This window comes from Epinephelus fuscoguttatus, linkage group LG17, assembly GCF_011397635.1.
Source record: "Epinephelus fuscoguttatus linkage group LG17, E.fuscoguttatus.final_Chr_v1".
NCBI lineage: Eukaryota > Metazoa > Chordata > Actinopteri > Perciformes > Serranidae > Epinephelus > Epinephelus fuscoguttatus.
Window position 1 is genome coordinate 31,375,694 of NC_064768.1, and position 27,466 is coordinate 31,403,159.

General features: G+C 43.2%; 2 protein-coding genes across 2 annotated transcripts in view; one reads left to right on the top strand and one right to left on the bottom strand.

Moving 5' to 3' along the window:
• Positions 1-2,329, bottom strand: part of csmd2 (CUB and Sushi multiple domains 2) — a 291,890-nt gene extending 289,561 nt beyond the window's left edge. Inside the window, exon 1 of the mRNA XM_049602272.1 lies at positions 1,341-2,329. Within this exon, the coding sequence (XP_049458229.1) occupies positions 1,341-1,515 (175 nt within the window). The 5' untranslated portion in view covers positions 1,516-2,329. The remainder of the gene's footprint in view (positions 1-1,340) is intronic.
• A 1,077-nt stretch (positions 2,330-3,406) lies between these two features.
• The window catches only part of LOC125904387 (uncharacterized), a 31,722-nt gene continuing 7,662 nt past the window's right edge, over positions 3,407-27,466 (top strand). The window contains exons 1-7 of the mRNA XM_049601740.1: positions 3,407-3,630; positions 7,170-7,368; positions 7,848-8,493; positions 9,808-9,948; positions 10,155-10,241; positions 12,036-12,175; positions 22,640-22,711. Of these exons, the coding sequence (XP_049457697.1) occupies positions 3,407-3,630; positions 7,170-7,368; positions 7,848-8,493; positions 9,808-9,948; positions 10,155-10,241; positions 12,036-12,175; positions 22,640-22,708 (1,506 nt within the window). The 3' untranslated portion in view covers positions 22,709-22,711. The remainder of the gene's footprint in view (positions 3,631-7,169; positions 7,369-7,847; positions 8,494-9,807; positions 9,949-10,154; positions 10,242-12,035; positions 12,176-22,639; positions 22,712-27,466) is intronic.

Consider the following 27,466-nt stretch of genomic DNA (forward strand, 5'->3'; position numbering starts at 1 on the left):
TTCCTGTAAAATAGTAATGATCAAGCTGAAAGCGCACTTAAGCAGCAGGAGACGACACGGCCTACTGTGCTTTGGTGGTGCTGAATATGTGCCCAGTTTCCACTCACTCGTGGATTATGTGCTGTCCAACCAAAAGGTATGAGTGGGCGAACACAGAGCCATGACTCACTGTCAAATTCATATTGTGGCCGTGGCAGTATTCTTGGCTTTTGCTAAAAATAGTGCCCATTCTGTGGTATGGAGCCAAGACAGTGATAAAACGGTTGGCTTTCGTTGCCAAAGGACCTGCTCGGGATGGCAAAAAATCATTGCGGCTCTTCCCCCGAAAAGCCTGGGCTCTAAATAACGCCACGGGCTGTTCGTAATGAATGTCCACGGCTATGGAAAAGACAAAAAAACAAAAGATCATGGATCAGTAACTGAGTCACTTCTTTTCAGAAACACATTGTGTTGCGAAGACGTGAAAGTAAATGAATAGTAATGATAATCTGTTGAATGCCCAGCTCCGGTTGCAAGATTTCCATTTGCAATTAATCAAGGACAGAAAACCCAGAGTCAGTTAATTAGGCTTACCCCCCCCCCTCCACACACACACGCGCGCGCGCACACCTCGTAGCCTGCACACACACACAGACACACACATATAGAAAGGCAAAGAGGGGGAGAACTGTACTTGGGCAAGTGGAGAATCTTGTGGGGTCTGAGCTGAGGAACTGAGATGGAACAGTCAGAGAGGAGACCCTCACTCACTCTCTCTCTCTCTCTCTCTCTCACACACACACACACACACACACACACACACACCCTTTTGGACTCTGAACGGCATAATAATCAGCCGCCTGCTTGACCACCTCAACTGATTCCCTCACGCCAGCAGCGCATGCTGCACACAGTCTCCTCTGCACCTGTAAAGCCTCCTCTGTAGGAAGCAGCAGTAACACGAGATGTTTATTTAATACTCATCCCCTCAGCTCATTTAATCCTCCCTCATTTCCTCAGAAAACACCCATAACACAGCCCTTTAATGAAACGCATCAACAGAGTCAAGGATAGACAGAGGCTCAGTTGCAATTCCAGAGGATCCGCTGTCACCAAAATAGCCACCCAGCCAGCCACCTCTCCTCTATTAATAACTTTGGGGTGCTGAAACAGCGACATCACAGCAAGGTTGATTCCTAAATGCGCCTTTAGGATGAGTGCGTGTGTGTGTGTGTGTGTGTGTGTGTGTGTGTGTGTGTTGCTGATTTGCATTCAGTCAGGGGATCGTGGAGGGTGGGCGGTGGAGTGGGGGTAAGGCTGCTGCATTTTGCATGTCTTCAGCGGTACAGATGGGGACTTACCCTTTACTGAGGCGGCCAGTAGCCCCATATATAAGAACAGCACCCGGCTCCAATGGTGCGCCTGCACTCCCGCCTTCATTAGAGCAAAAATCCGTATTCCGTCCCCTTTCCTGCATGCGCATTCCGGTCTCCTCACAAGTCCCGTTGCTCCGTCCCGGTTTGAAGCGGCGGTCATGGCAGGGCTTTTTCTCTCGGGTCTGGCAGGCACGATACTTCTCAGATGGTCAAAAAAGGGAGATTCACTCGGTGTCGGCGCTGAGAAAAATCCCAATGCATGGAGGAGGCTCGGATCTCGCAGCTGGACTGAACCATGTCATGCGGGGACCGAGGGGTTCAGAGTCTCTGTCTGAGAAGATCGATTTCACACCTAAAGGGGGAGAAAGGAGGGGAGGCAAACCAAGGGGGAGACGTGATTCAAGTGGTCACTGATCTACCCCGCACGCGTAAAAAATCACGAAAATCCCCTCGACCGCTCCACATATGTAATTGATATTACCAGACACACGGCAGAAAAAGACCCAGGAGATCCCTCCTTCAGTTTGTCCCGCAGCACTTATTTGTCCTCTTTATTTTATCTCCATGTAACATGTGCGGTGCCGATAATCCACGTTAAAACTCGTCATTGGACCGAGATTCAGATGAACGGACGACGGATGATGGAGAGCCACAGAGGTTATCCGGATCCAAGAAACCAAAAAAAAAATCGCCTCGTTTTGGAAGTTCTTCACCAACGTTGAAGTGTAGTCAGAGATCTGACTGTATAGAGAGAAATATGCGGTATGTATGTATCCCCAGTATCGCAGCGCTTGGCCACAGCGTCGTCTCGGGTCTGTGCGACGCCAAGAATCAGACTGCAGACCTGCTCCGTCTTCTCTGCGCGTCTCTCTCTATCTCTCCCCTCCTCTCTCTCTCACGTCCTCTCCTCTCTCTCCCTCTCAGTACCAGTTCCCTCTCCAGTTCAAAAGCATTTGGAGACACATCTAACTCCAGTCACTACACTTTTTGCGCCATAAACTATTATTTTTCATTAGATAAATATGCCTCTATGATGATAAAAGCCTGGATGTGGAGGTGCATTTGTCTCCTAATAAAAACATTAAAATAGTGGGCTTTGATTTTGGCAAGATTAAAGATATTTACAGCATTAATTGATGCAGAAATGGCGCAAACTGGTGCACAGAATTCCCCTATGTGTTGATGCGTAAAATCCCCCATCCAACATGTAAACAAAACCTATGCCCTTGAAAAAACAGCTAAATATTTTTTAATGATAATTGATAATAGGCCTAATAATAATAATAATAATAATAATAATAATAATAATAATAATAATAATAGTTCATGACGCATTAAATCTAGCTTGTTCCCAATTTGTTATGGTTAAGGTTTAGGGGTCCATTGTGTCCATCCATTAAGGCCAATCATCGGATTGCCCGGCAGTTTAACATAGATGTCCACTTCCTGCTCACTAAACGTGAAATTGATGCTTAACAGGCTGGAACCCCTCGACAGTAAATTTGAATGTCATTTCCACTTTTGCATATGACCGGTGTAATTAGTTTTCGGCAATGCGCCGTGCGTGGAAACAGTCGGGATAATGAAATGCGCAGTGGCCTTCGACCCCACATACAAGATGGAGATCATAAATAGTCTCCCGCAACATTAAATTAAACTTTGCCCAACACTGGGCCGCTCCTGTCTCCCCTGATCGGGTTGTTCTGGGACACGGAGTCAACTTTGGTAGCCTATATCTTAATGTGGGTTACTAAGTGTTTCACACAGATGAATTATGGGGATGTCCAGTAAGTTTAAAGTGTGTGTGGGCATATGTCAAGTCCAGCATGTTGGTGTGTAATAAATATAGCCTACACGTGATAATTCATCCACTAGTCATCATTAAAGATCATAAACACTGTAACAGGAGGTAACTTGGGCGATCTACCGTTATAGACCGTTAAAGAGTTCCAACCGGTTGCTATGGCAGATCAAACGCTGCATCAGAATAAACGGTTAAACAGTTGCTGTAACAAGTCTGACACACTCCTGGACACCCTAGTGTGGACAAAATGATCCCCACAAACCCAAGGAAGCGGTTCCCGAGGACATTCACACCTTTTCCACGCTCCATCTGGACTCATCCGGACGCACCGCAAGACGACTTCGACCGTGTCTGCCAAATCATCTGGGTCCGAGCAAAGGAAACAGAGGAGGCGCTCCACAGAGGTCAAAGTTTAGCAGAGGGAGGGCCGAGTAAAGACCTCTGGGCTCCAGACAACACCACAAGTCATCGGTAAGGCTAAACTGGATACACACACACAGCCTGGGAATCAAAGACACCTCTACACACCTTAGAAATGATTATTGGCGCAACTTCCGGTCAGATAGCGGAAGTAGCAGTAAGCTACTTAGTCCCATCGACTGTCTGTGGCTAACCACCAACGGTTCTTTTCTAAAGTAATTTAACTTCAGTTTAGCAAATACTGATTTATTTTTTAACAAATATTTAACTAATGTTAACTTAGCATTTTCTAAAATGTCTTTGCAGAGCTCTGGTACCTGTTGCACTGTCCATGTCTGGTACCTGTTGCACTGTCCATGTAACCAGAACAAAAGGGGATTGTCCCTGTTGCCATGGTTACCATTGATATGAGAAATAAAACCACAAGAGTTTCACGAGACATAGTGAAAAGTATTAAATCAGAATGACACGCACACTGACAGGTCCTTCACTCAGCATCAGTACATGATATCCCTGTCTTTCCCCGTCTGACTTCATTCTCATCCTACATTAGAAAATAAACTCAGCAACATACCTTGAAATATGTATTTAGTCATTAGGGCTGAGAATGTGTTACTGATTTACCGTACTTCCTTTACATCATATAAAAAAATGAATGCCGGAAGTTATTTCTTTTACTCCTACTTTATATTACCATTACTTAAGTCTGCTGCTAAATTCAGCTTCATGTCTCGCTCGGAACAGTTTTTAATAAATCAGAAGTTAAAGAAACTTGTAAATTGCGTCATTAATGCAGACGAATGGAGGATTAGCTGGGAAACATCACGTTTATTCACTTTACACGGAGCTACAGTTAAAACTGAATTATGTGAAATGTTTGCTGAATGTGTTAGTGTCTCTTAATAAGTCATCAGAAATCAGAAATCATCTTTAGAAGGAGCAGATGTTACCATAAGCTAGCTCGGGACATGTTAACGTTAACAATATTTTTACAGAGCAAGACGAGCTTTGAGATGTCTGTCAGAGATGGCAGAGGTATGATCACATAATCCCCTTTGAGCTTTAACAGGTGGTGTATTCCACGTTTTATTTCCCAGTTGATCTTGGAAAGAAGAATAGAGTACTGTAAACAAATTGTTACCACTGGAAATTGCCAGTTTCGGTTCAACGCCATAAGTTGCACCCATAATTCTTGCAAAGTGTCATGTGGGCTAGGAATAAGGTGGATATGTATTTAACAATCTCCATCCCTACAACAGACTACTGAGTGTCTGGTACTCGCGCGTGAAAACGTCTGTAAAATGCTGTAAAGTTTAGTTGAGTCACTCCTAACACGTTAAACACACATTAAACTCACATTAAACATGGTTTAATAGAAACAATTGCAAACACAAGTACACAAATCAGCTTCATTATAACTCGCAGCATTCACAGACAAACACTTGTCTTTTTCTGGACACATTTTCCCCACAAATACATCATGCTAATGTTTTTAGCACAAGCCTATGGCATTTCACATTGTATAAATTAGCCTAGCAGCTAGCAGATATTTCCTCTTCTCATATGAAGCCAGGGACAACAGCAACATTTAACAAAGGTAACGGTACAAAATTCGGCTCTATTACAACCCACAAGGGTCATCGTCAAAACATCTGTCTCATACTAAACACGTTTTCCAAACAAATTTAACATGCTAATGTTATTAGCACAAGCCTATGGCATTTTACACTGAATAAATTAGCCTAGCGACAAGTGGAGATTTCCTCTGCTCATGAGAAGCCAGGATAAATCCCGAAGAATAAATCACACACAAGACTTAAAATGCAAGTTTGTGGAGGCTTTATTGTCTTCATAATTTATTGTTTCTTATCTGTGAAATTAAAATATATATAACCTTAGTTTCCAGCTTACAAAAATAGACAGGAGGTCGGCATTGCTGCGACATGTAGTTACCTTTCTGGGGAGGTACATGTCAGGCTACAGCATAGGCTCTGTCAACGGTTACAGCATCGATTCAACAGAGAAGTATAAATTCCACCTGAAACTGTTGTAGCTCTCTGGCTCTGCAGGGGGATGTTTCTCCTCATAAGTGCAGTTTGACATACACACACACACACACACACACACACACAACATTTTCAGGCTTTTTGTGTAAATGTTTTCAAGTCCTCACTTCTCATTCATACTTTAAATTAGAGACTCCATTCAAACCTTACAATGTGTCACATCTTCCAGATATTATGAGTATGATTCAACTTGTATAGCCAGGACTTTCTGTTTACTGTCAGGTTTTCAAAAAATATTAAAATATTCCACATCTTTCATGCATAATGGGCAAGATAATGCTACTATACAACTAAAACTACTGCTGCTGCTGCTACTACTACGCGAACGACTTCTACTATTGCTACTATTTCTGCATTTTTAGCCATGGTCTTTAATTCATTTTCAGCTTGCATTGAATTTACAAGACTGTTGTAGTTGACTGTTATTTTCATGACATCCACATTACTGATGATTATTTATTGAAAATCTCATTGTGTAAATATTGTTTTAGCACCAAGAGTCAACCCTACAATATTGCTGCAATATTGATATTGAGGTATTTGGTCTATTTGACCTGAGGTATTTGACCTGTAGCTTCTTTACAAGCTGTTTTGTTGTCAGCCATGCCTACAGAGTCATTTTAAAATCCATAACATCATTAGCCTTAGTTGGATAGGCCTATGGAAAATGGCTGAATGAATGGACTGACGGTTGGATGAGAGGTTGAGGCTTATTTCTAACCCTGGACTCAACATTGCAGTGTAGATCAGACGGGCTGCTGTGTGGTCATAGATCCACTGTATAATCTTAATGTACACCATCTGCTAAGCGGTCGCCCCAGAGCTTTCATGATGTCTCCGTTATCATAAGCGTACCGGGTCCCACCAGACCGTCTGTTCCGCATCGTGGACTCGACAGTCGACAGGATGGTGACTAAAGAGTAGTCTCATTAAAAAGTCATGGTTTGAAGCGGGTGCTGCACCACACATATGGAATGGTGCCACAGACCCGATGATTCAGGGTCTTTGAGTCAAAACACTGGGTTCACCTCAGTCTAGTAAAATGTGGCAATGAAGTCATGGTGACCCATCAGTATCAACCAGATAACCTATCAGCTAATGTTATTCATTGGCCTATAGATTGACCAATTAGTTTAGAATATTACGAGCTACCAAAAAAAAAAAAAAATTATCAGTTCACCAAGCGGTGGACTCCAAGTTCTTAAAATTCGATGTAGAAAGCAGAAAACTCTTCCAGTGTCTCCAATTAAACCTCTTCTAGCAAGTTCAGATACAAGTGACCTTTTCTTTATACTACATGATCACCAGTGATCAGATTCTAAAATAAATGTCACCTGCGTGTAAAGCTCCTAAAAAACCATATTGAAGGTGTGAAATGATCTGACACCACTATCAGACATTTCACTTTCTTTATGAAAAGACCGTGAGAGCAAGTTAACCTTACAGCAGTAGTGATTTCGGTGTGATGGTCTGTCTAAACCCCGCCACACTCCTGTACATGTCTGTGTCTCTCCCCCTGTCTAGGGCTGAGGAGCAGCAGCAGAGGACACATGATTCTGGACCGAGCACACGATATGAGAAGGACAAGCAGCAAGACCACACTGACTTCATCCCTCCTTACCTTTATCTCTCGGGCCGCAGACATCCCTACGTTGCCAGGGCTGCATGCGCACCAAACCTTGTGATGGAAGAAGAGATGACACAAAATGACGAGGAAGTAAGGGTAAACAAAATTTGGTGGCCTTGGAGACTGAAGTTGTTTTCTGCATTGATTGACTGCAGCCTCTTCAGCCTTTAATTTTGAAACCAAAAATATAAAACGTTATTATTAATTTGATTCTATTAAAAACTCAGTAATTATTGTGGAGGGGCTGCTAACTACAGTGGCTAACGCAAACACAAGATCACACCAGCGGCCCTACCTAAAGCCAGTGTTTGGTTTGCCCACTCTGGGCTCCTGTAGTAATTCAGCCATGCAACATAGCGGACTCTGTAGTCGAGGACCTGCTTCCTATATAGACACAAACAGCTCATTCTAAGGCAACAAAAACAACAGTTCTTGTTTTCAGGTGATTATACACTAAAAAATAAGGCATTATATTATATTCCATTTTTGCTAATTTATTCCCATTAATCCTACACACTTAACTTTTAAATGATAGCTGGATTTTTGTTGTGAACAATTCACTTTCATGTCAGCAGGAAGACACGGGAGATAAACAAAGGAGTTTGGAAAATTCCCCCAAGGAGATTTGGGCTCCCCAATCCAGCAGCAGAAGAGACAAACAGAGCTTTGCACCTAAACCTCAACCCCTAGTGACAAATCCCACCTGCTCCGCCACTGAGGACCTCCCCCCACAGCTGCAGGATGAGGAAGATCCTCCACTTTTCTCTACACTATATAGGGATATATGTGACAGTGAGGACGAGGAGAATAATAGTAGCAGCTCTGACTCCAGTGATGATGACTCAGAGAGTGAAAACAATGGATGCAAGGGAGCCCCAGCAGCAGCCCCAATGCAGCAGGTGCCTTATGACCCACTGGCTGACTTCCCTCCTCTGCCGCCCACAAGGAAACATTTCGTATCAGGTGTACTGCATGATGTGGATCCCAAAGCCAAAGGTGCAAAGGGGAAAAGAGGGCTGACTCACTGGACAAGCCAACACCAAGAGAGCGGGGCTTCCCATCAGAGCAGGATGGAAAATGTGCCCCAGGAGGTCTCCTCCATCTGGGCGGAAGATCAGAAATCAGTGCTGGACCTTCAAACATTTGGCTACACAGGCCAACGCATCTCTACCACCATCAGCTGTGAGGAGCTGAAGGCCAAAACCCAGCCGCCTCCTAGAGGTAATAAATCTGCCATGTGTCTCTTCCTAGCCGCGCTCTTCATATGCTTCTCCCTCTTTCAGTATATACAAATAATCTGGTTATCATTAATATAATTTTATGCCATTCTTAACACCCTCTGGAGCTACAAATGCATTAAGTCACACAAACATCCCTGTCTGAGAATCTATTATTGATATTAATGACGCCGTCATACTCGGCTAATTAAAGGCAGCAGAGAGGCAGCAGCACCTGTCCCAGGCAGAAGCGCTGGCTCTCAGAAGTTGCTGAGTGCAATTTTTTTTTTTTTTTGTTGCAAAAGTCCAGCTTACAAAGTTTTACCCTTTTCTCTCAGCAATTTGTAAAACACATTTAATGAACCTCTTTTTCTGCCACATAGCAGGCGGTTTAGCTTTACTACTTCGTTTACTGAACTCGAGACCTATGTCTTAAACCTAAAGTTGTGCTGATAGCAAAACAGCCCGATCAGAACAACCTTATCAACCAGGGTGCAGTGCTATGTGCCACTTGTAATACCCAACAAGTCTGCTCACCCACCCACAACTAAAGCTCACATACATGCAAACATTGCATCTCTTTGTGTAGGTGTTCACTCTGCAGTGGCGTTGCAGAGAAGTACTTCCTTAGTCGAATGACTCAGTGGGAAAATGTTTTCATAATGAGGGGATTATTGTGCAGTGGCAAAGTGAATTACACGGTGAGCCTTCCACACTGGCTCTTGGTGCAGAACTGAACAGTGGACACAGATATGAACTAACAACAACTCAAGTACACTGTGCTAATTTTAGTCGGGAGCATGCTTGTACACTACATACAGAAACACAGTGCCTCCTACACACTTTGCAGTGGGGTCACACCTTTGCCAACTATAGGAATACAAATCATGTGTAACTGAGGCCTGTTTTCATGCTAGGATAATATTATATCCACAGAATCATACAAGTCAGTTATATTTAGCTCTGTTTGAATTCCCCTCTGCTTCTTAACAGGTGCACGGCTGCACCTGAAGCCAGCTCGGCTCTGCTCAATAACTGTGCATATGTGACACATACTGCTGGCTCTCCTCCAGCAGTTTGCAGTCGGTGCTGATATGATAGAATTACCTTCTGATAGCACAGCCCTGTTGATTCAATAGCACTTTGTTGATCCCCTGAGGGGGAGGACTGCTGAAAAATTCCTTTGCAGCATCAAATAACACAGTTCTATTAAGCTTACCATCTGCATCACACTTAACATGACACAGGCCAGACATGATGATGTGCATGTGAAACAGGTATGCTGCTTATCCTTGCACCCTTGCTGTGCATATTGCAGTTGTGGGTGCAAGTGGCGAAGACGTTACTGCCTGGTCGTGGGCTAGCGTTGCCAAGGCGGGCTTGAGGCAAGCAGCTGCCCCTCAGAAGAAAGCCAGACCTTTTACCTCTCCACAGAAAGTTACCATTGACAGAACCAAAGGTATGTAGCACAGCCTTGTTGATTCAGTAGCACTCTGTTGATCCCCTGAGGGGAGGACTGCTCAAAAATTCCTTTGCAGCATCAAATAACACACTTCTATTAAGCTTACCATCTGCATCACACTTAACATGACACAGGCCAGATAAGACGATGCATGTGAAACAGGTATACTGCTAATCCTTGTCCCCTTGTTGTGCATATTGCAGTTGAGGGTGCAGATGGCGTGGATGTTACTGCCAGGTCCTGGGCTAGTGTTGCCGAGGCAGGCCTGAAAGTTGCCATGGACAGAGCAAGTAAGTCTATACCTTGGCATCTTTATCTAATGTGTATGTATGTGTATGTGTGTGTGTGTGTGTGTGTAGTTGTATGTGCAGGGGAGGTGGTGAGTATTATGTTTCACAGTGGGCCGCATGAAGAATTCATCATGATCATGACCGGTTGAGTGCATTTATTTTGCAACATCAGCTAAGCTGATGGCTTCGGCATCCTCTGTGCTGTTTATGCACTGTGCTTCAAAGGGTCTGTGTGTAGCATTTTTAAACATCAATATATCATTGTCAAATTAAGTGTGATATTTTGGTGTGTTCATTGCATGCAAATGAGGCTGCAGTCGGGGTGATTGGTGGTCTTCATGTCACACCAGTTGTATTGTTACTGTTTGTGACATCAATTAATCTGTGCCTTTTAGCAAACTAAACACCCAACACTGACAGATCTCTGGCGCAGTCTGGTCCGGTACTGATGTGAATAAAAGAGAGACATTTTAACAACGCAGACAAAACTTGTCAGTTTTAAAGCAGAGACTGTCAGAAATGTGTAGTAGAGGTTACATTGTATGTCATCTCATCACATTTTCCATAAACCCTCCTGCTTTCTATAAGATCCTGCGAGTCAAAGATAGCTCGTCAAAGCAGTTCCCATACCAACGTGCTTGCTCACAAATGGAAAATGTGCTAACTTTGCTTCCGAGCCTTGTCACTCATCGCATTTGCTTTGACAGCACAGAAATTGTACATTAGCTCAGACATGTATGTGTACAGTCAGACTGTCAAACTGCGTTTTCAAATTTGCCAGATCAAATCTTAGTATAGCATCAACTGAATTTAACGATCCAGCCAGTTGCCTCTCGGGAGAGGTCGCTTCTCTGATACTGTATGCTTAAAGTGATAGTCTAAATTGAGAGGGGGGCATGCAGTAAACTCTGATTTGTGGCGTGTATGTTTGAACGTGTTGCACTAGGAGACAGTTTAACAAACTGTTTTGAAGTTTCCGTGATGTAACCACTGTGGGAACTTTGCAAGCTCGTGCATTTGGAAAATACACAGCTGTTAATGCTCTAGTTAGATGAATGTAAATCCCTATAGGCACTGGAGTGAAAATGGCCAACCACAGGACTTCATTTATGTCACTGTGTATCAGCAGTAACTACTGGCAAACGGGGCTGAGCAAATGCTGCCTCACTTTGCTTTTAGCCACCTAAAAACAGGCCCACCAAAAACATCAGTATGAGTTTAAGTGTTCGCTGTATCTAGAATATTTTTTACCACTTCAGCTTGAGGTCGAAGAGGCTTTTCCAACTGGGAACTGAAGCCATTATCTCAAAGCCACCAGACAGATTTAACTCAGCAGAGCACTGGAGTTGCTGGTCGTCAGTGACCTTGATTGGTTAGTGTGTTAGTGTGTTTGGTAGAGTGGAGCAAATATTGAAATACAGCGTACACTTACACAGATACTGATTTTTCTAGGTGGCTAAGATATGTTTTGCTGCTGTCCTGTCCACAGTTGTTCATTGTGGTAGATTTAGATTATTGAAGACACTGGCAAAGCAACACAGGACATAAAATAAGCTCAGCGGAGATGTCAGATAGGTTGGGCCATCATGTGTAACTATATAGCTTTTAACATTACAATTATAGCTGAAAACAGAAATCAACAAGTTGTCAGTAATCGCCAGTTGTCTGCCTAGAAGTGATTGTTGTTGTTAGTGCGATGTCATAGTGATTGTCTATTAAAACTACAAAAAGCTTGTTCCTTGTAGCTTCGTCCTTTTCTATTTGTAATCTTCTACATCTTTTGTCCTTTCACAGCCGGTTCTTCTGCCACTCCGAACTTCTTCAAGAAAGTGACTTCTTCCTCTCATGGACAGACAACCATCCCGATGTTTCACAGCCCTCGACCTTACAACCCAAACCGGTTTGTTAGACCTGGTTACGCTCCCATCAATCAGGTAAATAATTCATTGAGATTTAAACTGACAACAAACAAATACACACTTTAATCTGTGAGTCGATGTGTGCAGCATCACTACTGGTCATGATTTTCCATGTCCCATTGCGGTTTTGCATGCCTCTTTGCGTCTTCTATGCATGTATTTCATTTGATAAAGCCCAGAACTGAGCAGTTAAAATGGTTACAGCTATGTGGATTTCAATAGCTTACTGATTATGTGCATTTTTAACAGTACTCAGAGTTCAGATCTTAAAACAGGAATCAAGGGGGAGATTTGCTTTGAAGTGGATATAACTTCGTAGTGACCCCCACCAGCACAGCACTACTTATCCTGTATTATTGCTTCATTACACACCATTCACAGCTGATCAGAGGCGCTCTTGAATATCTTTTAAACCCAGCTCTCTGTCCAACAAAGCTATTATTGTTACACAGCTCTGCCTTCCCACTTTCACTGTAACCGAACCATAGAAACACCACAGGAAAAGACTTATCACACTTCTGTAGTGTTGAAATACATTTAAAGACATGTTGTTGCTGTTCCAGCTGGTACATACAGTAGGCTATATAAATACATTTCTAGCTTTTCCCATGGGTGGATTATGTGACAATGGGCCTCTGGGCACAGACATGCAAAAGGCCCCACCACCTCTCCTGCACAGGAACAAGACACACAAATGCTCTGCCTCTTTTTGTTGTCTTATTTTTGCATCTCTTTGTAGTTCTGTGTGTCCTGGTGGTGATTTCTGAGGTACATTTGTGTCTTTTTCAGTCGTTTTCTTTGCCATTTCCACCATCTTTGTTGCACCCCTGCAGATATGACTGTTGTGCCTACATGTGTTAGTCTGTAACCAATCTATCTCAAAACTACTGGTTGGATTGGCACAAGATGTAGCGTGTTTAAACTCCCACCCATTGATTGAAGCAAGCCTGTGAGGCCAAACTGTGCGTGTGAAAAACCTGCGAATGCAACACCTCCCAGCGAGCCTTGAAAACTCTTCTGTCATCCATCCAGTGTGATGTTGACTGACAAAGTAACAACAGGCTCGAATGAATGCTGTTTTTGTTCTTAAGTGAAGAATACTGCTTGTGATTACTTTATAAACACAGCTGGCAGCCCTCGTGGTCTCTTGGATACGGGGGTAATAAGTTCACTGAGGCAGAGTGGCACTTACAGACATGTATTCAGTCATATATCTGGGGGATTAGAGTATCTCCTCAGCCAATCACAATAAGCAGTCAGAACAGTGATATAACTGCACTTTGTTGACATGTGTTTAATCAAGACTGAAAGACCGGTTAAACTCTTGGCATTTAAGTCCTGATGCTACAAAATCATCTCAAACTACAGTCTATTAAAATAGCCTGTGTAACTCTGTAGCAGCTAGGTGTAACCAAGTAACAAGTGCACTGCTGGATCAGTCTAGTGTACGTACAGTGACTAAGCACAGCTAAGCTAATGCCAAATGCAATGAAGGTTTTCAGTAATTATGAGTCTCACACGGCACAACGTGTATCAGGCTTGTAGCTGGGAGACATAAAACTGAGCCACTGCCGTTTAAACCATCTTAAAACTACCAGTCAGACTACTAATAATTATCATATGTCTTTTCAAAATTACAGCAGGACTTGTGATACCTCTTGTCCTCAGCCTAAAGTGTTTGCAGCCCAACACATATTGAGATCAAGCTCATTAATCTCTGTACAAACTGAGCACATATTGAAATGGAAATTATTAAAGGAATAATTTGATATTTTAAGAAACACATTCATTTGTTTTCTCACCAAGAGCTAGATGAGAATGCCACCAGTCTCATGTCCGTATGCACAAAATGTAGCGAGAGTCAGCAGGCTGCTAGTTTAGCTTAGCATCATAAGCCCTTTTTAAATCGGAATTGTGCAAATTTGCAGGAAAGCCCAATCAGTCTTCTTTCAGCATTGGCAGTATAAAAACAAAATCGGGGAGTGCAGCAAAATGCCGCCTGCCTACTTTTGTTTATACAGAATGTGCCTTTTTCGGGGCAATGGGGCGCTTGAGCAAATAACAAAAAGTGTAGCTCAGCGTGTGGCGTAAACAGTGACGTGGAAGGGAAGCCGCGGCTACTCAGGCGGCGATTCTCTAGTAAATCGGCCCGTTCTTCACCGTCCCCGTCATCTGATGGTTAATGGCCTCTTCATTTGCGAGGGAACGGAGGGCGCGCAATTCCTTGTTTCCCCAGTTGCTCATCTTTACAGTGTCTGTCAAGTTTGCGTTTCCCTCTTGCTACTAGCTGCTCATTCCAGCTATCAGCTGTTTCCTGTTTATCCACTGCCAGTGGGTCACACATGCGGCGTCATCAACAGCTTCTCCTGTTGCGGAAGGCCGCTTGGTCTGTTTAAACTAAAGGGGTTACACCAATATATTTACCCTACAAGGTGGAAAATTGGGCGCCTCGGATCAACTCGCCATTCTGCCGCTGTGTGTCTAAATGCTCGCAGCTGGCCGGCAAAACGGCCCAACATTCGCCGAAAATCTGGCAGTGTAAAAAGGGCTATAGATTGGAAATGGAGGGAAACAGCTAACCTGGCTTTGTGTAAAAGTTTTCAGCTTTGGACACAGCCTGGCCAGTTGTTCCCCCATGTTTCCAGTCTTTATGCTGAGCTAAGCTGAATGTCTGCTGGCTCTAGATACATTTTGAGCATACAGACATGAGAGTGGTCTCGACCTTCTCACTTGCCAGATCAGTTGCCAGAAGAAAGCATTAGAATTGTAGGTTTCTGCAAACAAGCAATATGTTACATTTGTAAACTTCATACGTATCATATCAACATTTCTAAAGTGGTGACATACATAAACTGACTGTCATCTGGAGGTGGATGGTGGATGGTGTGACACCTGGGCGACATGCCTGCCAAGCTGCAGACCACTTTTTGAGACCAACAAACATCAACAGCAGTTGTGATGTAGCGAGTCATTGCTGTTTCCAGCTGCTTTTTAGGCACCAAACCTGGGTGTTTTGCAGCAATCAGCAGCGGAATTTAAGTGACCTGTTGCTATTTTTCCAGCAACTTTATAGGTATGCAAAGCAGTTTTTTTTACTGAGACATTGCTGCTTTTCTTGTAGAGATGATGGCCTGTATATTGATCATTTTTGGCACATCGCTGCTTTTTTCATTGGGATAGTGGCTTCAAAAGCAATTGTTTTTTGTCCTGGGACATTGTTGCTCTTCTTGTTGAGATAGTGGCCTGAAAAGTTTTAGATAGTGGCAGGATAAGTGGTTGTTTTTTCCAGTCATTGCTGCTTTTCCTGCTAGGATCGTGGCACAAAAAGCATTTGATATTTCACCAAGACACATCGCTGCTTTTTTTTTTTTCCCACAAATGGGGGATTTTGAGCCAAAACATGATCTTTTCCAAATCATAACAAAGTAGCTTTTGTGCCTAAACCTAATCACACAGTAACCACAGCCTTGTTGAAATGAAACAAACAATGCCAACATGTTTTTCTGGCGATTGGGTTTTTAACTTGCAGCATAACAGTGAATTACCATTTTTCAGAACTATTCTTTTACGGACTATCTTGCGCAGTCTCTTCTGAAAAAGTATTTTGAAACTTCTTCCACCACCTGTCTGCTCTGTTTCTGGTTTCCCGACATTACATCTGTGAACACACAGCCAACATGTTTATGAGGGAGCATTTTGGAAGTTTACCCCCGGCAGTGTTTTCTGCAAAAACGCGTTTACTCAAACGATCAATATATGAAAGGATAAAAACTGGTCTTTCAGAGCACTTTCCTGCTGTTCTTCCAACTTTTATTTAGATTTTTGTCGTGATTCAGCAGGGAGTTTGCAGTGTCAGTGTAAGCAGAATATTTTCTCCCCTCCATGTAAAAACAGAATATATATTTTTACATCTCCACCTTTCCCTCTCTCTCTCAATCTCTCCTCACTCTGCCCTTTCCGTCTGTGACCTATTTAAATTTGGGTTGCACTTTCTTCTACCATGTGCGCTGGTGACAGTGACAGCAAGGCTTGCTGCACTCTGAGGTTTGCCCCTTTGGCCTCAGCACTTCCAATCCAGCAGGATAATTACTGAAGCTGCGATGCACATTCCCCCTGGGTGGAAGTGGCAATATGGGGGTCTCTTGGTGTCACTTGAGAAATGAGATGCAAGGAGGCAGGCCGGGGTAAGAGAGAGATAGAGGGAGATTGTAAAATGTGTGATGGTGATGGAGAGAGACATTATAAAAGTTTTATTTTTGGCCGCAAAACAGCTGATGCAGAGATGCAAGTAAATGTTTATAGAGAGTGTGAAAAAGTTATGAGAACTATTTCAGTCACCGACACATTTTAAAATCTTTCTCTCTGCCTTTGTTTCTCTCACACACACACACGGAGGCTCTGGCTCACATGCACCTACCTGTTCTTTTTCTGGTGCTGACCATAACCTAAATATTCTGCTATTAAAGTTTTACAGGAAAGAGAGAAAGAGTAGAAAAGAATTCACCTAAGTAGAGCTAAAGAGCTTTTTATCAAGTGAAGGAGTGTGGATGAGGACGCACTGTGAATAGGCGATAGTAACTTTTTGGGTTTCTCTTTGAAAACGCCAAGGCCCTGGAGATAGATCCAAGGTCCCACATCTGCCCGCGTCGTGAATTCTGAGTGTTTTATTCTCTCAGCCTTTCACTCAGCCACCCTAACCATTGTTTATCATCGATTTAAACCTCTTCTGTCTCAGTAATCAAATCCAGGATATTAGACACTGCCTCTAAGAGAGACCAATTAAGTGAAACTCCTCTTATTGTGTCAGGGAGTTGGCATACCTAGGCTGGCAGTTGGGTGCCACAGCATCCAAAAAAAAAAAAAAAAAAAAAAAAAAAAATCCAAAAAACAGAGCAACAAATTGACAATTAAAAATGTTCCACTCCTGGCAGACGGTGAAAAAGAAGCAAGTGGCCAAATTGTTTGGTTTAGCAGCCTGATCGATGGTCTGTTGCAAATGTGGGCTTGTCAGAAACACCGCGCGTTTGGGGGGGTTTAGAGGAGGAGGGGGGTTGGCGGGGATGGGGCTTGTGCATTTGAGCCAGTGTGCCCTTCAGCTTGTGTAAGCGTGTGAGTGGCAGAGACACAGGCCAAAGTTTTCCCTCCTGCATTCTTCTCTCTTCTTCCAGCTAATAAGCCTGTCTCCGAGCTGTTGCTAGGCTACACAGGTCTGTTGTTATTCTCTGGCAGGTGTGCTTTCCCTTATCCAAGTCTGTGTGTGTGCGTGAATTCATGTGCACGTTAATATTAGTGTGTGAGCCAAACAGATAAAGGTAAGAAGAGATGGGAAGGAAAAGTGTGAAACAAAGATGACCCTGAGGATCCACGTATTACATCAGTGCTGCTCCCTCACATCATCCTGCATTTCTGCTTTCGACCAGTTAACAGCTCCTTGCTCTTTTGTTACAGTATGTGTGTGTGTAAGCATGTTAACCTGTTCATGCAGGAGATGCGTTTGTGTCCATCTGACCACAAATGTGTGGATTCTGCTTATGTGTGCTCATTTGGCTGAGGCAATCCTGAAAGTAAGGAGGCTGAAAAATCTTGTAACTAGGCAACACAATAAGGTTCTCTGTGTCGAAAAGGAAAATACTTAAAAGCCCTTAAAGAATATGGGATGGATGTCCCTCCTGTGACTGTTTTTATGGGGGTGGGAGGAGAGCTAGCAGAGGAACAGTCTCTGAGATAGATCAATTGATTGGTTTTGAAGCGGCATGGGAAACACAGACTTGGTTACAGGTCCAATCAATGTGTTTGTTCATAATCAGGAAATCTCTGCCTCTGTCTTTTCCAGCCCCTGTGTTAACCCTTTAGTCTCTGGGAATTACCTCAGACCTCTCTGAGCATCACATGACAGCAGTCATCTTTGTTTCACACTTCTCCTTTCCTCTTACCTGTAGAGCTAAATATCAGTCTAGATTGTTTTGGTGTGAGTTGCCAAGTGTTGGAGATATCAGCTGTACAGATGTCTGCCTTCTCTCCAATATAATGGGACTATATGACACTCTGCTTGTGTTGCTCGAGGCTCCTGCTCCTGAGAGAGCCAGATGTAAACATTAATAGCGTCCTCTTCAGCTGACCTGTGTTAGCAAGCTCAGTAAAATCTTGGAATGGTTTTTCCTTCAGGGGGCTGGATTGTTGAAGACCAGTGCAGTGATAGGGTTGGCAGATGTGGTTCAGTAGAAAGAAAATAGTTCCCACATGAAACTGCTCACAAGAAGATCTGCAGATTATCTAGAGTAACTGAGTCATGATTGCTGGAAAGAGACATTGCTGTTGAGTTTTTTAAATGTACTTTTTTGGCGCTTTGAGCACCACAAGCTGAGTGCCCTCGAGTTCCATTATAATGGAGAGAATGCCGACATCTGTACAGCTGATATCTCCAACACTCTGCAACTCACACCAAAACAATCTCAATATATAAATAGCACTACAGGTAAGAGGAGAAATATGTGTTTTTGATTTTGGGGGCAAATTGTTACTTTAAGTATAGAATAAGTACTCATTCTCACTGCACCAAGGCACAAAATGACCATGATACACCCGCGAGGACTTGTTGAACATTACTAATGACTCAAACATAACGTGCCAAGTGTTGAGGTTTTTGGCTTTGAGAGCTCACTCTCCAGTCCGCATTCTGTTTTGGATCAACCCCCCCGCCCACGCTCTGGTATTTTCAAATGCTCAAAGATGGAGGATGGTGCTATGAGTGAGCGCCTGGCATCACAAGACATTTTACTCTCCAGCCTAAATGCAAATGACAAAGCGGCATCATTATTATTATTACTGCATTGCTTTGCATCGTGATAAATTGCCTCTTCACTGCAATTGTCAATTGGATCTCTGCTCTAATTAGCTAATTTGCTCATCTCTGTGGTGGAAAGGTGACTTTATGATTAATATAATTTACAGCCCATCACAATGTATAATAAACCTTGATTAATGGTAATTATTATATAATAAAAATGATTGAACTTTGCACTTTTTTCGATGATATAATGGTGTGTTAATACAAGTCAGGAGGAGCAGTAAGCTATTCATTACCGCGCTGCTGTGCTTTAGGTTTATGAAACTGTTGTCAACACAGCATAAAACGCAGTTGTGTTGGCAAAAACAAAGGCAAACTTTGCATTAATTAGGATAATGAGTCTGAAGTAAAACATGCAGTCACTCACACCACTAGTTCATTTTTCATTTTTTAAACAGAAGAGTTCTGAGTCTTAAAATCAAAAGTATGGACATGACTTATATCTGCTGCTTATGGTCCGACATGTATAACCCAGATCATTCCTGTACAGACAAACAAACGGTTCTTTGCTGTGACTGGTCATGTGCAGAAGTGATAATGGTTCCTCCTGTTTTTTTTCTCTCCTGTGACCCCCAACAGGCTAAACGATCACAGGAAATGATTGCATGATGAATGAATCCAGAGCTCTGGGTGGGTGCTCCCCATGGCATCATTGAGTGATTGCTAGAGAGGGCACTGTCAACTTAACGGTGTATACCTGGATGTGTTGTAGCCAAGGTTTTATCTGTGGGTCTTAAAATGAAGCCACTGAGAGGTGCCTTAAAACCTGCATTCTTTCTAATGGCCAGCAGGGGGCGACACCAAGAAGAGGTCCGATTACAGTCTATGAGAAAATGACCCTACTTATCACTTTATTTATTACCTCAGAAAACATTTTCTTAATAAGTGTATGGCCTCAATCTCTAGTTTCAAATCTTCTTCAACACAACATGATTTTCATTTTTTAAATGTGGTGCCATTTAGAATAAAATAAATGATAAAGCGGGGTATGCTTTAGTGTGTGGCTGCCTTGTGATTGACAAGTTGCTACCACATGATGTCCTCGGGTTCTCAGTCACACCCACCCCTCACTCCTCCACAGCTCCACCCTCCAGGCCAAATATGGTCACTTCTGGCTCCCAAAAGCCAAAATGTCAAACTTGAGGCTTCAAAACGATAGTCCCCAAACCAATGGTGGACATCACAGCTGCTACCTCCATTTCTTTATACAGTTGTAGCCCTGTAAATCCACATAACTTTGGTTATATACTGTTAACGATTTAAACTGTGCCATCAAAATAAAAATTATGGATTTAGCTACTGTGGCATATCCCATTGGTTTGCGGACTGTTTTGTAGCCTCAAGTACGGCATTTTAGATATCTTGGTTTTTAGGAGCCAGGCGTGACCATATTTGAGGATAGAGGATAGAGCTGTGGCAAAGCTGCTTGACTGGCAGACAGCCTGCCAGTCAAGCAGTCCCACCCTTAAATATGTGTAACTTTGGGCCTTAATAAAATGTACATGGGTAAGTTATAAAAAAGAATTCACCCCCGCGCAGTTGTCATGACTGTTGAAATACACTTTAGAGACCAAAACTGTTTTTGTCCCAGGCTGTAAAGACGTTTATTTTGGCTGTAAAGTTGGGGATTTACTATTTTTTGGAGCCAGTCTCAAGTGGCTATTCGATAAACTGCAGTTTTTGGCACTTCTGTTTTGGTTTCATTTTTCAGCCTTGGAGGACCCATCATGCTGATAACTTAGCAAGCTTACATTCAGAACGTGGAAGCTTAGTTACCCTGAAGCCTAGTTCACATTACACAATTTTCACCCTGATTTTCTGTCGCGGAGACTATCGTAACCTTTTGATAATGAAGAATATCCATGCCTTTACGATGTGTCGCCTCCAAGTTTGGTGACGTCACCACATGATCTGGGGCTCTGTTGGCGAGGGCGCGGTGGAGAAATCTTGTGGTGTGCACTAGGGCATTAACGACTTTGATTTTTTTCAGGTCGACTTATCTGTCAATAAAGTCGAAGTCGAGCCAACAAGTCATTTGATGACGTCATCACATTGACACGGCGGAGGAAACTGAAGTATCTCCACACATGTGATGTGTGTCTGTCAAGGCCCGAACATACTGGGTCCAAACACAGAGCGCTCCCCATGATCCTGTGGACGCCGCCATTGTTGTTGTTGCTTGCCGGCCGGCCAGCTTGTCAGTGTTGCCAGATCTTGGGAGAGAAACAACCAGGGCTATGGAAACAAGCCCAGAAGAAGCGACTGCAGTCCGACATACTATCATGCGTTTAAATAACTTATTAGATGAATATTTAGAAACAACAGCTTTAGAAACAAGCCCAAAGTCACGGCCAGTCGGACCTGGCAACTGGCAACCCTGCAGCTTGTCCTCCTCACATTTCTTCCGTCCTCCTGCGTGCTGACGTGGGACGTATCCCATCTCTCATTGGCTGATGCTCTTTGTCAGTCGTGTCAGACTTCTCCAGTTTTCTAGCATGCCAGAAATCCAGTCCCAGTCACAGACGAGGGGACGACTTGCTCGTAGGCTTGTTCACACATGAGGACTCGTGGCAGACTATCTGCTGACTCACCTCCGACCCAAGGTGGCTCTCAAGATCCTCTGTGACGTCAAAATTGCGGTGAAAATCGTGTAATGTGAACTAGGCTTTACTTGCAGATGACATTACTTGTCCCTCAGCACCCTCTGAGCTGTCAATCTTCTGCATCTCCTGCTGTGCTTGTCACACATTACACAAAGGTGTCCAGGTGTGGTGACGGTAAATGATTAGACTGTGAAAACTCACAGCAACGAGTAGTCCTCTGACCCTAGACCTCCCAGATTCAGTCACGTACATAACATACGTGACATAGCAACATAGTGCTCACATCACACAAGGTACAAAGCAGCGCCCTTCCTGCCGGTTAACTACCTCTGTGGTCATTAAAATTGAAGTGACTCACTCACAATTCGCACAAATCAAGTAACAAGAGCGAGATTGTCGGTTGGAACCAGAAAAAATAATTTCTTTTTTGGTCGTCACAATTCTGGCCAAATAAGTATCCAAGAGAAAATAAACTTTCAATTGAAATAAATTTTCAATTGTGTTCAGCTCCTCATAGAAAAAAAAAACACCTTTTCATCACAGCGAGACTCAAGCAGTACCCCACACTGTGACAAGACAACTTTATAGCACTTTTCAGCACCACTGGCGTTTCTGTGATACTGCAGTGTCGGTGTTTTGTTCCCTTTCTTTATGGAAACCCTCCAAAGCAATTTGTCCAAATTGTTTCCTTGAAAATGTTGCTGCATTTTTGCTCCAGTTCCATTGTGTTTCTGAAATATCACATGCAGACAGTTCGCTGAATTCACCTCTTAACTTATTCATTCCATTTGCCAAGGCACAGATGAACCTGGTGAGACTGTTTGTCTGCAGAGGAAAACCTCAGACCTGCTCCTCATTGACACATTCTTGGCTTTCAAACTAGCTTAACATTGATTCCTCTTCTCTCATCCTCAGGCATATTATTTATCTGTCTTTTTCTCCACCTTCCGCTCTCCCTCTCCCTCTCCATCCTTCAATCACTTGTTTATATTCTTCTAATCACTTGTTTAATCTCCTCTCTTCCTCCAGCATTTTGGAGCCCAGGAGTATCGAGCCAACTGTCCACCACGATTCAGACGCCCCCCTTTCCCTCTCTAACAGGTGAGGCTGCTAACAATCTCATTTTTTTTGTCCCCCATGTCTCTGAAGTGTGGAGCCAGTTCTAATCTGCGTCGCTGAATTCACACCCAACTGTAATTTACAGGGGAGTCTGTGCACGCACGCTGCAGCTGCGACTCAGTCCTCCATTGATTCTTATTCAATTTCATGAAACTGTCAGCTTGTGTTACATATAAAGGTGCTGCCATTGTGCGATTAATCTTCCTCAGTAGAGATTAAACAATCCCCTGTGAGAATGATGCTAAATATAAGTCACATTAGATTGGAATGAGCTGCACACATGTGAATCGGAAGTGAAAGCATGTGCGTGCTTCTGTATAAGTACATGTATGTGCGCTTGGTTTTTTTTCCGTGCATGTACTGTATGAGCGTGTGTGCATTTGTGTGTAAGAACCTTCCTCACGCTATATAATTGAATATGGGGAAAAAAGGGTTTTATTTGTCCCGGTGTCACTCCTGATGGATGCCCCTCATAAGACAAGCACAATCAGGGATCATTCCTCATCTTTCCTCCCACTCCTTACACTTCCTCTCCATCATATTTTATTCCCTTAGCCCAACCCTTACTGTTTTTCTCTCCCCTTTTTCTTTGTTGGCACTGGTAGCTAGTGGTGTCACAGTGAATTTCATGCTGCCACATGTTGTGTCTGTTCTGTCCTAGTTGAGAGGGAGGCAGGCTGTCTTTAATTATAAGTCCTATGACCACCACAAGGCAATGCAAAATGGCAGAGCCTGAGAACAGACAGCATTTTGCTTTGCTCCAACATCATATATACATAATTTTCCACTTTTTAGACGATACATTCAGCACTGGGGAGACAGTGACGAGGTTCTTTAAGGCCACATCATTGTTGCAATATTTTCCAGTGGTTTCAGCTGGTGCATGTTTCCTCTATCCTTTCAGTGTCACGATTTGGGTGTAAGCCATTTTTGGGTGCTGTCACAAATCCCAGAGTGGAACATGTTTCACGGTGTGTGCACATTTTCACACATTGCTAGACTAACAGAGAACAGAAGCCATTCATCCCAATAGAGGATGAATGATGAAGTAGTGCCAACTTGCAGCTGTTGGATTATTGGGTGGATCACGGATATGTTGGATTGTTTACAGACTTTGGGTTTGACACTGATTGTCGGTACATCCAGGTGGAAGTGAACGAAAGTGTTATCACTTTAATTTCACAAAAGAAAACTTTTTTTTTTTTTTTTTAAGATTCTGTGAGTTTATCCTCTCGATCCCCTTTAACTTTAGCTTGTATTGGAGTTATGGTATGCAGCATGTGAAGCAGGGTTTGGTGAATGTGTTAGGAAAGTTAGTATCGGCACAGTCACTACCTGGAGCTCGCGTAAATGGAGCCTGGGTTTGTTGAAGGTGGGAGTGCTGTTTGGGCTGAGAAAGTTACTGTCATTATCGTCTGTCCTGCATCTCTCTGTCTCTCTGTCTCTCTCTCTCTGTCTCATTGTGTCATACGGATTCCTGTTAATTTATTATGCTGATCTGTTCTGTACGACATCTATTGCACGTCTGTCCGTCCTGGAAGAGGGATCCCTCCTCAGTTGCTCTTCCTGAGGTTTCTACTGTTTTTTTTTTCCCCCGTTAAAGCGGTTTTTTGGGGAGTTATTCCTTATCCGCTGTGAGGGTCCAAAAGATAGAGGGATGTCGTATGCTGTAAAGCCCTGTGAGGCAAATTGTGATTTGTGATATTGGGGTTTTATAAATAAAATTGATTGATTGATTGATTGATTGATTGATAAAATTGAATTGATTGAAAGTCATGTAGTAATAGGTTAGGTAAAGGAGGTAAAAGAGGGCTTGTCTTGGGGAGGTAGACTGTACAGCCTAACCCGGCAGGGGAGTGTTATAGCCCAGCAAGGCTTCCCTCCCTGGGTCTACCTCCTCTGTGGTAGTTTAAGTAAGGTAAAGGAGGTTATTGGGTTGGTGTGGGGAGCAGTGAGAGCTGGCATTAGGGGAGTGTCTCTGGGACGCCAGAGATCACTTGTCATGCCTCCTGGAGGTGTTGTGGGACCAACTAGACGCCTCCTGATGACCCCAAAGACGTGTTAGTTATCACTGCTCACTGGTGTGTACAGTTAAGCCTTGCCATAATAGCTCATCATAGGGCTTAGGATGTTCACACCGTTAGCTCTGTCAGCACCGTTGGCGTTGTTAGTGCTGTTAGTACCTTCGCGCTGCTAACCACCACCTCCATGTTGAGAGCTGTGTGCAGACATTCTGAATCACAGATACGCTCTGCATGTTGACTAGAGCTCTTTTCAACTTCCTTCAAACAGCAAAACCCATCCCCATCAAATTGTTTCATTATCAGAAGGCTTAGCCATTATTGGATATTCTTGGACCATGTCACTCATCATGATGACTCAGCTGTGCAAATCAAGCATCGCCGTTTGGTCATGATAACTGTTACAGGCTTTCCTCCATGTTGTTTCTGCAGTTTCCTGCAGTTCTGTCCAATGCCTTAAAGCAAAGAGCTTTGCTGCGCCGTTTCAGCAGCCAGGATTGCACCAACAAAAACAGTCTGCCATGACAGAGGAGCGAATTGTGCATGTGGCATGTTAACTTGTGAGTGTAAGTGGTGTGTGAATAATAATTTTTCTGCTAATTTTTTAACGTTATCCCTGTCTAAGATTACCTTAGCTCAGCTACCAACAGTAAGAGCAACAGTGGAGGAGCTGATATCCACACCTCCCAGATCTAAACAACACCTTGTGTAGTCACAATGTGTGTACTGTGACGGGGGAAGTGTACTGAAAAAGAAAATAAAAAAAACAAAAAACAAATAACTAGAACGCCTCATCTACCTTACAGCAAAAGCACCACATCAGCAGTCCAGCAGTGGCTTCATACCTTCAGCAGCCTCTACAGTGGATGTGTTCAGCCACAGTTACAGGAAGCTTATTGGCAGCGCTCACAGCTGTGCACAAAATGAATATAGATATGCTCGCAAGCCTAAAGAAAATGTGTAAAAATATGCCTTTGGTTGCAGTTGCACACATAAAGTGTGAGGTGCATGCTGTTCCATGGTGTGTGTAAACAGCTGCATTGATGTAAACGGAGGGGTATCTGTACTGTCAGACATGTGTGAGGCATACATCGCAAAATGCCTTGGGTCAACTCACCCAAATTACAAAAGCACACAATACCTTATTTACCTCGAGTGGTATTTGGCCATGCAGATAGTTTTCCCTCCCTCAGGTTCTGAGTTATTCAGAGATTTTTGGTGAATGTCTTTTTGTTTCAAATGCTCATAGGACCTAATTAAAAAAAAAAAAAAACAGTACCAATGAACACTGTCCACAGCAAGGTTTGTGTGCTATCCAGAGTAAGATAACTATTGTTTCTGCACAGACATGTTGCTATTCAGTGTTTTAATAGTAGTTCTTTAGTGCTGTGAGCACCACAATCAAAATTACATTCACCTCCACTGTGCTGGGATAGAAGCATGCCCAGGCGAACAAAACACAATCTGAATGGCGAGATACCATTAGGGGTAATTTAGGGAATGCGTGTGTGTGTTTTTTTTTCCAATTTAGGTGAGGCAACCCTTACATTGCAGCTGTGTGCTAATTGTTTTTACAATACAGCTAAAGAAAAAACACCAAAGAGAAACACAGTGTTCATGATGTCATCATGCCCCCAAATAAGTAGGCAGGCAACTGTGATCACAGACTACGGTGCTCATCACCCATCTCCACCATATTCATCTATAGTTATAACACTTTTCGCTCTCTCGTTAGCTGTGACAGGGATGATGAAAAATACTTCCTGTGTGATCGCAGCCATCCCGACTTTGTTACTCATACTGTCCAATTGCCAGCTTATCAGCTTCCAAAAGCACAAAGATGACACTCATTGTGTGTCTTTATTGGTGTGTTTCTTTTATTTGAAATAAAGCCATTTATTACAGCAGTAAGAGCCTCACAGCTCCTACTGGTATTAATGTGTCTGAGTACAAATATTGAGTGCATATCTTTGAATCAGCTTATTTTCCGCTGAGCACAGTGTGTATGTGAGTGTATCTGCGTGTAGCCTCCACCTTCAAAGCCACTGCATGCTGATTGTTCTCTAAATGATGACTCCATCCTAAAAAAACATGTGCCCTCGCCGAGGTCATTTAAATTCATAATTTGTAATTACTGCGAGTTAAAAGCTGATCCGTGGTAGACTGTGTCTTTATTTGCGCTAAGTGCTGTCTGTGTGTGCAGTTGTGTCTGCTTGTGATGCATCGTACATCTGATAGGAGGATATGAAACTTAGAAAGAAGTCGAAAGCTGGCCTCATTCACCTTGTGTGGTGAACAGCAGTTGCCGGAGGGGCCCATTTCTCAGTTAGCTTCAAACAGATAGTCTAATAGCTGCTCAAAGGACACACGCGCCTCACGCTGTCTTCTTCTCTCCTCTCCTCTCCTTTTAGCAAGGCAGAAATGTGCCTTGTTGTGTTGGAATGAGTAAAGATTTGACTGAGTCGATGAAACCCATTATTAATATTTAACAAAGCTCTTTAAACTTACATGGCAAAATTGCCTGTGTGAACCAAACGAGAGGGAGAGGAACAACAGAGGAGTAAATGAGTGGAAAAAAGGGAGAAAGGAAAGGAGCAGATCCTTTTGGAGCGGCTGTCTCACTGCAGCATAGTTGGAGTCCTGAAACTCAGGAATAGATGGTTTGATTTTCGGCTTCTCAGATACTCATCTACACTTGGATTAACGATGTTGCACT